Genomic DNA, 13647 nt, shown 5'->3' with positions numbered 1-13647 from the left:
CTCAAGGCACTGGAATGCATTTGGTGCTTTGATACTCCCCAAAGAGTTGCGATATGATGGAAGACATGAGGGAGAGATTTAGGGTAAAGTTTGCTTTGATTTCCTAAAGAAAACATTCTACTATCGCAGCTGTTAATCAGATAATCAGAATCCCTAGGTTAAGATCTGATCTAAGTTTTGTCTTTTTGCCTTCTCTAAAGGATAAAAGTCTATAGAGGGGGAAAAATACAAAAGAAATATAATTTGCATTGGAATAAATTCAGCAAGTTTGCATGAATATTTAATATTTCTCCCGTGGTTCTTTTGCATGTACATTAACACACAGCTGAACTTCTCAAATCAAAAGTGATCTCCTTCCCTATGGTTTGATGCTTGCTTATAAGATGCTTGTATTTCTTTCACTTAACTGAGGGTCATGTGTCCCCCACTTCCAAGTTGCATGAGACATTTATGGCACCTTTTATTTGAAAAGGAGAATCAGTGAGCATTAGTGTGAAGGATCTGTTACACTCCCAGATAATCCTGACCATTCAAAAGTATTTCATGTTTCTCTCTCAAAATACCTGCATTTTAAAATTAGCTGAAGCTGAGATTTGCCAGGAGGTTTACTCACATTTCAGCTGAACATTAATTCTGGGAGCTGCTATGTGGAAAAGTTTCATGTGTTGCTTTTTATCGGAATTTGTTTTCCGCTTTGCTAGCACATTTTAGGGAAACTTGTTAATTGTGGACATAGCATCAAGCACTTCAAGAGGCAGAATAGTTTTGTTTTTTAGCTACACACCATGTAGGGAGATATTTCTGTTGGCTGTATTGTCCCTATTAAATACTGTGTAATAAGTTACAAATGGAAAGGTAATTTTTATGACTTATTTTACATCAACATTGGTCTGTGTTGTTTCTTAGCAGATGTCTTGTTTGTTCTAATCACAGTTCAAGACCTGCCAATATGACTTTAAGCAGATTATTTTCTTTCTTTTGTGGTAAAACCTCAGCACAAAAAGCAAGCAGAGTAGACAACCTCTTGGTGCAGAATGCCTTATTTTACTGGATGGAGCAATTATTCCATTGTAAATACTTGACTCTTGAAATACTGGAAACTCTCCAAGAATTAGAGAGACTTGTTAAGGCAGGGATGTTGCAAAGACCACTTTTAGTAGCCTACAGACCCCCTTAGAAAAAGAAGACATGCTAAAATCATACAGGCTGTTTCCTTTGCATGCTGCTATTGTTTTGGATTCAGCAGTAGGTTAATTCATCGTCATTAGCAGAGAAAAGCTCTAAAAAACACTAGAAGAATGGTGCTTGCTCTTGGGCATTCAGCTAGGCAACAGAGACATTCAGCAGTATGGTTGGCTCTCAATTATCCACACAATGGGGCTGCCAGGGGCTGCAGCACAGAAAGCAAAGCCACAGCCAATTGAATCCATAGGTATTGGACTAGAAACCCAAAGTTAATGTATTTACTCGTAGCAAGTTTGTAAACAGTTTTACTTTCAGCAGCAAATTCTAAGAAAATCTGAAAACACAGGTAAAGAGTAGCCTGCTATACACAGTCTCTACCCAGCATTTCATTCTTTGTGGGGCTCTGCTATAGCCAGAGATGTCAGGGGGAGGTGATGCTAATGTACACCATCTTATTCATTTCAGAGTAAGAGACTCTCACTGCAGAGACTTGGTATGAAAATTTTATTTAATATAGGGAATATTATTTGTACAAATTTTGTATTTTGATAGAATAGTCACATAGCTATAAAGAGGACTGTTGTATTTTTGTGAAAGTGAATGACATGGTGAAAAGCACTAGAAGTTCAATAAACTGTGAGGAACCAGGGAGGTTGTTTAGCAGTTCAGCCACATTCAGCTTTTCTCCCCCCAGTTTTGCTCCCATTCCTGTTCCCTTTGCATTAAGAGAAAGCATCATCTTACAGCTCCTCTCACTGGCTCTGCTCTTGCAGAGCCTGTGTTTCCTGTGAGCTGTGAAACATTCCAGCCTTCATCCAGCCTTCAGATCCAGAAGAAATCATGGGGAACTATAGGTCATAAATTTTCCAGGAGGAGGAACACCTTCTTGGAGGTGCTGAATGCTCTCAGCTTTCACTGGCATTAGCAGTTCTCAGGACTTTTGTACACTTTTTGATTAGTTTTGTTGCTTAGTAGAGTTTGGGATTGTGAAGGTTAAGCACCATTGATTTTTAGTCAGGCCTGCACCAGAATTACAGTGTATATGCAGTTTTTTCAGTGCAGAGAGGCAAGGTATGGTTCATTTCTGTAATCTACTTTTTGCTGTGCCAGATTGCAGCTTCTTTGGAGAAGGATTTTCAGCTGCTCTGAAGCTTGCAGTGATGAGGTGACACAGGCAGTTATTTGTACAGACCTAGGAAAGGGTAGAGCAGTTCAGTACAATATAAACTAACTGCATGTAATCCATACCACACTGGGTGTTTAGATTCCTAAAAGCTTAATAAAGCTGCTTGTAATTATTTTCTTTTGAAAAACCTTATTTTCCCCAATACTTTTTTGAAGCAGGAAAAGTAATTTTTTCTCTTCCCTACCTTCTGTACCTCTTCTCTCACTCTAACACACACTTGATTCTGGATGTAAACCTTTTGATTGTTACACTTCAGTAACAAGGTCCTGCTACAGTCTGCTGAATTAATGCACAGGTATGATAACACAGCATTGTTCCCAGGTCAGGAATGATGTCCTTTAGTCTATGCTTTGCCTACAGCTTGCAAAATCACTGTGGCACTCCACCATGGGATTTGTTTTCTTTTCTTTTTCACCTTCTAACATGTCAGTGTATGACCCTGGATATTAGAAAGCTTTATCTCAACAGAGGAGATTGTTTCTAATCCTTGATTTGTGTGACTATAATTTTGAAAAATGCTGTAGCATAAGTAGAATTAAATGTGTATTGTATTTTTGGGAATTAGTTTGTTGCTTTGGAAAGCAGCCTGGGCCTGTGATTAAATCTAAAATTAAATGGCATGATGGTAGCTGATGGGATAAGGTTGTTTCACCATCTGCATGTCTGCTTTTGTCTCAATGCTGTTAGACTTTGATTTGCTGCTTCAGGAAATAGACCTTTCCTTGAGAAGTTACTCCAAACACACAAATGCCTTTCTCTGTATTGGAGCTGAAATCTTGCACTGAATGCTGACCTGATCTGCAGCAAGCATCAGTGAGAACCAGAGTTACATGTGCTGTTGACAGCTTTGAAACACAACAATGAAAGTCACTTTATCAACTCTTTTATTCTTTAGATTTATTTTCAGAGAATCTGTGTAACAGTTGGATGTAATTCGATAGGCAAACAGTGAACAAGAACAAACCAGTTTCAATTACTTGCTACTTGATCCTTGGAATAAACCCAGATAATGATAAAAGTTCTAAATAATTTAGTAAATAAAATGCTGAAATAGCAGCTTGTGCCCATAATGTGGAGATGGATTCCAGTTAGGTTATGACTGCATTGTTCTTCAGGAATTCTAAACCTGAACAGATTTATACCTTCATTTACACCTCTGTAAATGGTTTTTAACAAGTTAGTTTCATTCAACCATATTCATATATTTAGATAATGTATGTATGCTGTAAAAATTATGTAATTAATAACAAGTATCATTAATAAGTATTAATCTTTCATTCCAGCTGTGTGTGAAAGGTTCACAGGTCCAACCTGCTCTCCATAACACTGAATTAATTCCTCAAAGTCTGAAAATCCACTGATATTCCAAAGTGACACAAGACATTTGTTAAGCAGAGTTGGAGAATATTTCCAAGAAAACTAAACATAGTAGTTCATGGCACCATCATTCAAATACTACTTTTGATTCATTTTCAAGTTCAGTCTACCATGTCTTCTTTGTTTCTCTTGTTTCAATCCATGCAATCTAAAAGATTTATGAATAAAAGATAGAATGTCAGTCTCACAAAGTGAGAAGTTGCAGTTTTAATCACAGAGTAAGGCAATTTGACCATTTTTAACACCTTGGCAAGAGTTTATGACAAGAATAGACAAAAAAAGAAATACAGAGGAAACCTTTCCATCAGACTAAACCAAGGTGAAATGTAGAATTTCCAAAGTGCAGAAGGTTGAGGTTATTTTTTTTTTCTCTTGAAGATAAAATTTCAAAAGCTGGGGAAAGTGGCTTTCAGAAGTTTGGCAGATGCCACAGTGTTTCAGAATAGTTGTGAGGAGTTAGTGTTTTTCCTGGCCAGTTCTCCTCCCATCAAGAGTGAATATTCAGTTTTATGTTGCAGCTGGACTGATTAACTGTGGGCAGTGACCAAAGAGGGAGGGCTTGTTTTCCTCTCCAAAGCTTGCTCCTTCCCTCTCCAGTGTGTCTGTGGTATTGCTACTCTGACCCCACAGTGAACTGATTCAGAGAACTAAGGCTGTAGAAAACTAACACTAAAAGCAAGGGAAATAATGGATTTTTACTGAGGTAGTGCTCTGATCCATCATGGGGTCAGGTGAGTGCCAGTGCTGGGACTGAGGTGTGTAGCCAGAGGCAGGATGACTGGGAGAGCTCTTTAATTAATGTTGATGTGCTGCAAATCTAGACTTCTAGCAGTTTTATCAAGTTAATTTCTGAATTATCTCTACTGCTGCTGAAAAGAAGGGTCTTGTTCTCTCTGCTTGGTGCTCTGTTTTCCTTTTGTGGGATCAGGATCAGCTATAGACAAAGCTGACAACAACAACAAAAAAGAGAATTTCAGCTTCACAAAAGTTATTGTTACATAGCAAGGGACAAGGTAGTGTGAATTTGTCCTTCGTGACAGCAGCACAAATGAATTTCCTAAAGTTAGTTTTGATGTTGCACTATAAATATTCATGTAGAAAAAGTTTATTTAACAATTCATTGACTCTCAGCTGCTGTGCTGTATAGGTTTAAAGAGTTTCTTGAAGGATAAGATCCTGAAATCATGTGTGGCATCATCAGTCTGTGTTTTGCCTGTGTGATTCTCCTCTGGTATTTCTCCTGAGAGGGACAGTGAATCACAGAACACTGCTGGATTTAGAAAAGATTTTGGTGTATGCAGTGTGTGATGGTCTGCTATGGAATCATCCTCATCATCATCTGTGCTAACATAAGTGGCTTTTGGATGTTGTTTCTCAAGTTTTTCGAATTTATTCTATCTGGTTTCATTGAAATATGTATGTCAGTGGAACACACATTGCCTAAGATGTTTGGGATGTATGCTCTTTGCTCGTGGGCATTGCTACTTGCAGAGAGCTCCATCTCTAAGGGGAAGTGCATTTGTGTTCTCTGATGGACCAGACAGCACTGAGGAAATGTCTTTCTGGCCTCCCCAAACACGTTTCACATGTACTGATGGGCTCAAGACTTTCTTTTGAAGTTTTTGTTTGATTCAGAAATGAGATTCAATGCAATGCCCTCTGGCCAGGCTTTTCTCCCTGGTGCTGTTTTCTTTTGGGATTACTGTTTTGGTCATTGTTTGGTTCAGACCATACTCAATTGCCCTTGTAATTAATGTGGAGCTAATAACCATGTACTGAGTAATCATGTCTGCTCTGGTCTTCTGGGGTTGTGTTGACTCTTTCAGCTCCCCCCCTGACTCTTGGGAGGAGCTTTTCCCATTTAGCACCTCTGAACAAGAGTATTTTGGCTCTGGGCAACCTGCTGATGTGTTAAGCCACAGCCACGAGGTGATAAGATTGTTCTGACTAGATCTGATTGCCTAGAATTGAAATGTTTGTATGAAAATGAGTCACCCTAGGATCCCTTTAGGGGCAGTGAAGTTCTCCTGGAGTCAGCATGCTGTGTGCTTCACCCTGGGGTGGATGCCTGTGTTTGGGCAGATGCCCATAAGAAAAGTGGGAGTAGGTCATCCATTTATTTTTATTAGATTTCTAATCTAATTAATTTGGAGAATTGATTAATGTGTCTGTATTTGGTTTTAAACCCGTGTTTATCTGTGTAAAGGGAAGTTGCCAGTTAGAAGATTTTTTTGGAGCTCCCTCAGGCTGACATCAAGAGGAGCACCTTTAAAATGTGAGAAATGTACACTCATGCTGTTATGTTTAAGAACTTCAGCTATAGAGGAATATTACTGTTACCACTGTAACATGCTATGAAATTGTCAGCTTACAGGATCAGCATTGTCATTAGTGTCTGACTGACAGTAATTGTGAAGTTAGTTTTTTCTGCCTTCATTACCCAGGTGTGCAGTGCAGTTTCTGTGTTGCTGTTGGAAGCAATCACAAGCTCCTGCCTTCACTTTGCACACTGTGTTTGACAAGTTCAGTCTCTTCTCTGCCTGGATACTTCACCTTGTGCTAAAACAAAAAACCAGTTTGCCTTATATAATCCACATTCTGCCTTATTTCACTGCTGTATTAACCACAAGTTTGTTTAAAGCTCCAAAGACCCATTTGTATAGTTCTTGGTTGTCACAAGTGAAGAGGAAGAAATTAATAGTCACTTCCTTTTCCCTCCTTAAAGCTCTTCCTTTCCAAAAACCTTTTATTGTAGATACTCCTGGGTAGCAAATCCACAGTACTCAGGTAATGTTTGAAACAAATTGTATTTTACTTGTTCAAGCTTGATTAGAATTTAAGTGTCTTTAGCAGAAATAAAGGATCAGGGAAAGTTCCTTATTAATATATAAGGAATATAAATGGGAAAAAATCAATGCTCAACAATTGTAGGGTTCAGTTTAAGAACTTTAGCTTTCCACAATTCTTCTCAATTCGTTCACTCAATATTAACATCACCATTCTTGATAAAGTGCCAATTCCAGTATAATACTCTAAATTTGGAAAAAAAGGGTGAAGTACTCTGCACATGGTGCACCTTGGGACAGCATAGAAGGTCATGGAATATGAAGCAGGAGCTAGATTTGTCTGTTGGGCTGCATCACCTCAGAGGTTCTGGTACATGCTGCACTTTCAGCACTAAGCACATGATGAATTTCAAGCACTTGCTTTTCTCAGTGCTTGAAATCGCTGCAGGTTATGCATAAGCATAATTTCAGGTGAATGTGTAAAGCCTGCTTTGTTCCTCAACAGATGCTGGGTTTGACATTGTGTTAACTGACTGGCATTTTTTCCCTTTCCTAGGTGTTTACCTCCCATGGGCCCACTGTGATCATGCCAACCTGGTTCTGTTCTCGAGAATGGTTTTTTCACGTGGGAAAATTTGATGAGGGTGGAAAGGTGAGTGGTACAGATAATATCCCTTCTGAATTGTTTTTTTAAACTTTCATTTATTAGTACTCAAAAAAATCTGTTAAGGCTATTTCCTATTTTATTATTCAAATTATAACATATGATGATGGTGATTATTATTTTTATAGCTTCTAAATGAAGCCCTTCAGTGCCATGCAGAGTGTATATATATACACACTCTGCATACAGACATACATAAATGTGTATATATGTATGTATGAGGATATACAAATATTATTCTTTGGGCTGCCAAAAAAGTATAATTATAAGGAGACAGCAGATGAGAACTGATTTCTTTAGAGCAGTGAAAATATTTGCCCTTAATTACATGGTGGGTGAGTGGATGAGCTGGGAATGGTGCCTGGCTCCCCATACAATCTACATTCACTGACCCATGCTCTTTATTTCTTTTTTATTATTATTTCTTATCATTGTATTTTCACTCTCTGAAGAATGTTTGACTTAACTTCTTGAGTGTTGTTAGTAAGCTCCAAAAAGAAAGCAAACAAGTTAAAGCAGCAGCAACAATAGAACAGCAAGCCTAATGATAAAGTTCAAGAGGTTAAATTAAATAGACTATTGTTCTGTGCTTTTTGCTTCTCATTTTAGGAGGTTTTTCCCCTTTGTTTTGTTTTTATGAGTTGGGTTTTTTCTGTTTTGCTCTGTCTGTGTAATTGTGTAGGAACTATGCCACTGATTATTCAGCTGTAGTACACTGACAATCTTAATCCTAATGATTTTTTAGCCACAATGCATGATATGTCCTTCTAGTTTTACGAATTGCCAGTGATAAGTTGAACATATTGTTTGTCCCTATTGTGAAGTGTCCAACGTGTCCAAGCTCAGACTCTGGCTGATACAGAGGACCTTCACAAAAATACCCTACAAACAAGGGCAGATCTGAACAAAGCAATGAAGTCAAACCTTTGTCCTCTGTGGGTTTAGACGACACAAAATCAAGTCTTAAATCTTTCAGCATTTAGGGTTGCAAAGTACTTAGCATTGCTCAAACTTGTTCATTTTCATTTGAAAAGAATTCCTTTGAGGCAAAGAAAGATTTTCTCTGTGTATGAGCAGAGCTGAGAATACTCTTAAGGGTGTCATCCCTGTGTGTATGTTCTGACCTGACCCAGGATCTGTGTTAATCTGATCACTTCCCTCTCCATTTTTGAGTTTGTGTTTATTAACAAGACTGGCAAGTGTCATATTGCTGGAAGTAAACACAGGAACAGGCCAACAAATCTCCATGTTTCAGCCTTCTCCGTTTGCTAAACTGTTTCTTGCCAAAAAGCTGCATTTCTCATTTGAAATTAAATCCAAACACCTGTTCTTCATATTTCAGTGCTTAGAAAAAATGGAAGGTAATTCTTCCATGGAAGAAATTGTGGTTTGATGTTTATGGTAACAGTAGGGGTGGGCTGATCAAATACAAATAGATATGCTATGGTGCAATCTTTTCTTTATTCCAGGTAGATATGTATGTCTCTCTCCAGCCATCCAGGCTCCAAGTGAAACAGATTTTTTTCAGGGTGGCTTTTTTTTTTGTTGTTGGGTTTTTGGTTTTTTTTTTTCAGTGAAGTTCTTTTTGATCGAGATCTGCAATTGTTAGAAGTGAATTCCTTTTAGGTCCAAACAAAATCCTAAATAGTACCTTCATAAATGGTCTCTGAGAAACTGACATGTTTGTTTTATGTACTAATTAACTAAAATGGTAGAGTTGTTATTTATGCAATCTCTGATAAATGATAGTTAAAGCAAGAGCACTGAAAATATTTTAACAAGCTCTGATGGTGTGCTGAGACTAAAATAATACAATGGAAGTGGTCACAGACCTATAAAGTAACATTTCAAATAGTATTCTCTGCTAGAAGAAGAGTCACATGAACTGTGTTTCTGACTTCTTTTAGGAAACTGAAAGAAAATGATCTTTCTGTTATCCAGCAGTTTTGGATAAAGAGTGCAGTACTTCCTTATTGAAAGAAGTAGCAGCACTTCACTAAACCCTTCAGAACTCCCACTTGACACTGGGTGTGTGACATTACCAGGAGTGGGTTTGCTGCTGGAGTTTTTGGTGTCTCCTAATAAGTAGCACCATTGTTAAAAAGTAATAACTGTGTCCAAAAGCATAACAAAAAATTGTGCTGAGGAAAAAATGTCTGTGTTCTGGTATAATGTGAAAAGCAGATTTGGAAGCTGTGTCATCTGTTAGAGTGGGGAGCTCCCAGCCATGTGCAGTGGTAGACGAGGTGTCTGTTATTAGCCAAGAAAAATGATTGTTTCACGTGTCTGACAGAAATCCTGAGTACAAGAAGAGCTGTATAAATGAGCATTGCTAACCTGCAGGCTCCACTCCATCCAAGTGTGGAAAATTGCAAAGTCTTGGCTCTTCCAGGCAGTATTGCTATCGACATCTCTACTGTTACATGCCAAACCTGTTTCTTTCTCTAGAATTTTACCACAACTTGGTTCCAAATTTCCTGTCACCCCTGTGTTTATCCTTCCTTTTTAAGGGTATGAAAATTGAAAATGGAGTGACAGCCCTAAAGTTCTGAGCTAATCTTGAAGTGTAAATAGGGGGAAATTATTCTTAATGAGCCCCAGGTGGAACAGTGCATTGTAAACCACTGGCCTTTCTGACTACAGACTGTGGCTCCAAACAAAGTGTCTGCAGCTCAGTTTCATTCTATTTTTGTGAAAAAAGGTCACCAAAAACACGAATTGAGGAAGTGTCAAAACATCCTTTTGAGCACAGGAGAAGACTGCAGCCCATGCTGTAAAGCTCTGAGGTAACCCTGTAGTTGTTGGGCACTAACTAAAGCAATTTTCCATGTTTCTCTGCCAGAGAACACAAATGTCATTCCCTTCAGAAAGGCAAGTGGTTATAATAATAATGCCTGAGAGGTAAAAGGCTAAGTAGGAATTTGGATTTTTGGAAAATGAATTAAAATATTGTCAGTCTGTCAAATAATCTGTCAGGATGCTCTGGGGGAAAATCAGGATAAAACACAGGTACTACTGTGTTTTGGCTTGATATAATTAAGGCAGAACAGAGATCAATATTTGATCTAAAAAAGAGAGAAAAAGTGGCAGAGCCAGTGATTAATTACACTTTATAACCTATTTGAAAATTCACTCCATACCCCATGTCTCATTATATTTTCTGCTGGTCTGTTATTATATATCATTTAGAATTTACCACCTCCCTTCCATTTGACTTCCCCATCATCTCTGTTTAACTGCATTTCTCTGTGCCAAGACATTTGCATGAAAGCAATCTTTGGAGTTTCCTTTAACCTCTTATTTCCCAAACAATTAAACAAATGCTAATGGGCTTTGGGTCCTATAAACAAGGTAGAATGATGAAAAGGCAAGATCTGGATGAGAACCAAGAAATGAAGTGACAGATCTGCAGAAAGAGAAACTTAAGAATATCTCAATAATCCTGTAGAAAAGCTATTAATAGCTATTTAATTCTTTCCTTTCATCAATTTTAGGCTCCACTGAGGAATTAAAGCAATTTGACTTTTTCTGTTGGTCATCCCAGGGCTGCAGCAGGATCTCACCAGGTGTTAATAGTTACAGCATTGTAAAGGGTGTCACTTGCCTCCAAAAATTGCTGAGCATCCCTACTGATGCTCCTTATCATGGCTGATGGTGGAGCTGCAAGAATTGTAGCCAGAATTGCTTGTTGTGAGATGCTTGAACCTCCTTAACAAGGTTGAAGTCACTGCAGTTGGAGCACAGTTTGCTGCCAGGAGTGAGAACAGAGAGCAATGAGAAGTTAGCTAGAGAAGGATCACAGATTATTTAGTTTGGTCCCTGAACAAGGAGTTACTTTAACTCAAGTTAGGGTTCTGCTTGACACCCCATGGTGTATAAAGAATCAGTCCCCTCATCTGTACAACCATCAGCACTGCAAGCAGTACCTGCCCAACATACTGGGTCAAGAGAAACCCTTCCCTGTTCAATAGGAATGTGATAAAGTGAATAATATTTTGTATGTGGCTGGTTAGAGCAAAGCAGGGACAGGCTCTGCTTTTCACTGGGAGCTGTAATCAGTTTATCCCTTAATGCAGCAGAGGCTGGGTTTTGCCTATGACATGGAAAATTCTGTATGTAGTCCAGTAACATGTAAACTGTGCAATTTAATTGTATTTATTAATGCTGAAAGCTATTGATGTGGTAGCCTATCGCTGAAATGCTGTTTAGTAATTGATACTTTCAGCTATGGCTATTAATGTTAAAAAAATACCTTAAAATATCCCTTTAGTGGTTTAACAGCTTTTTCTTTCAAAGTCGTGTTGTTTCACAAAGATTCCTGGTGTTTAAAATGCCATCTGGATCCAATAATAGATCTCAATTGGGAAGAAACTCTTGTATTGCAGCAAACTTACACGCTCAAGAGCCATAGGAAGTCCCATCCCTGCAGGATCCATAACACAGTCAACATCTTTCCTCCTCTGAAAAATGCTGCTCCTTTGTAATGTGAGAGGCCACTGCTGAGCAGTACAAGGCACCTGCTCCTTCCTAGGGCTGAGTGCACTTTATTCCAGAGTATTTCTGCCAGTTAGAGAGCAAAAGAGCACTTGGAACCAAACAGGGTTTTGAAAGATCCTTTTAATTCTGCAGTAACTCCTCTTAAATATACATATTAACGGTTGTCTTGAATAATGCAAATGTTTATCCAGAAGAAAAGGAATTGCTGATATGTATGTGATGTAATCACAGATCTGAATCAAAATATGACTCCTGCAGCAAGCTGATATCTGCTGTGTTTGGGCTCTGAGACACAGTCTGGTGTGTGACCGGAAAAGAGAAAAAGGTTTGAACTTTGCTGCTGGCTCAGTATTTCCCTTAAATTCCACAATAAGAAAAATATAGAAAGGGCTTCAAGACAAATGGAAAGAAATTGATTTCGTGTTTTTCTTGTACTCTTGATGACTGTGGTTGCTGGCTGCCACTGCAGCTTCTCCCAGATTACTTTTGTGGCTTTCAAAGTGGATTCATATAAAGCATAAATTGTATGAGGTTGTCTAAAAATTTTTCTTGTGCATTGCAGCTCTTAAACTGGAAGTCAGACAAATGTCTGCAAAGACAAGGGATAGCTACAGATGAGCTGCCCTTAGTGAGCAGCCAGAGCAGAATCCATTTGGTTCAGAATGTGAGATTGTGGCCCAATTCAGTGTACACAGGAGTCAGAGTGAGGGCTGGAGCTGCAGAGCCCAGATTTGATTCTGATTTCTCCCAAGATACATATGTTAAACTGAGTGTTTTGGAGTTGTTTTCCAGGGTTCAAAGCCTTTTTTTGTCTCATTTCTCTTCTACTCCCACACCCCTCTGGTTGCTCAGCCTGGTGGGTATGAGAAAGAGTCACTGAACTGTGTTGCAACTAGAGGGCCAGAAGAAACCACAGAGGTATGTTGTGTCCAGCATTTTAGAGAATCTCATTTTCCTAATTATGGAAGAAACTCAGAAGCTGTAGTAATAGGGAAAAATTCAATTAATTTTTTTTTTATTAACTTGTACTCTTATTTTTTTCGGTGTTGAAATAGAATGATTAAAATTGAGGTTGAGGTTTATGCCCTGGTTGTTCATGTATGTGATATTGTTTACAGAAAGAAATGTATTTCAATCTCTTTACCTTCTTTTTTTTCTCAATTCTGTCATGTTATCTTTCAGCTTTTTTTTGTTGCATTTAAATACTTTCTTTGATCCACCTGGTTTTATAAAAGGGAGCTTTTTAATCTGCTAAAACCATCTAAACACCATGTTGAAGGGAAGAAATATCTGTCTTTAAATATGAAAAAATTAGATGTTCTAGTATTTCAAGAACTTGTGGCATTGCAAAATATGAATAAATGCTACTTTTTTACCTTCTGTATGGGGCTTTAAAGGTGGGTTTATGCCTTCATATGCCACAAAATGGAATTGAGTACTATGAGCCATATTATTGCCCATCTGACACTCTATCTGTGACGTGAAGATTCTCTGATTTTTAAGTGGGAAATGTTGAGATTATTGTGAAATCTCTAATTTTCCTGTAGCTTGCTAGATCAACAATTGCAGGAGATCTTACATTGCAGTGTTTCCAGCAGCAGTGGGTGCAATGCCATTAGGATGAATGTACCATGGAAGGAAGTTTCAAGAAAAAGATTGTTTTCAGATGTTGTCTCATTCTGAGGTTGTTTTTATTACAGTTTTTATTGAGCTCTGTTATTGTGGGGCCTGAGTCACCTTTCCTATGTAGAGACCAGTATTTGTATGGCAACCAGAGAAAGAAGGAGAATTGTAGCAAAATGGAAAAAAACCCTTCCAAGGTCACTGATCCTTTTCAGTATAAACTGTTTGGTTACATGGAACTTCAGGTTGCACAAAATGTTCAACAGCTGAGTTTCTCTTTCTTTTGGATTCACCTGCACCAAGTTTGAGATGTCAAAAATGAGATGAAG

General features: G+C 38.3%; 1 protein-coding gene across 3 annotated transcripts in view; it reads left to right on the top strand.

Moving 5' to 3' along the window:
• Positions 1–13647, top strand: part of QTGAL (queuosine-tRNA galactosyltransferase) — a 114761-nt gene that overhangs the window by 73834 nt on the left and 27280 nt on the right. For all 3 annotated transcript variants that reach the window (XM_085077928.1, XM_085077927.1, XM_085077929.1), the window contains exon 7: positions 7091–7186. In XM_085077928.1, the coding sequence (XP_084934054.1) occupies positions 7091–7186 (96 nt within the window). The remainder of the gene's footprint in view (positions 1–7090; positions 7187–13647) is intronic.

The sequence above is a fragment of the Lichenostomus cassidix genome, chromosome 18, assembly GCF_008360975.1.
Source record: "Lichenostomus cassidix isolate B80296 chromosome 18, HeHo_3.0, whole genome shotgun sequence".
NCBI classification, from domain to species: Eukaryota; Metazoa; Chordata; class Aves; order Passeriformes; family Meliphagidae; genus Lichenostomus; species Lichenostomus cassidix.
The sequence above is the reverse complement of the archived record's forward strand: the minus strand, read 5'-3'. Positions and strand labels throughout refer to the sequence as shown.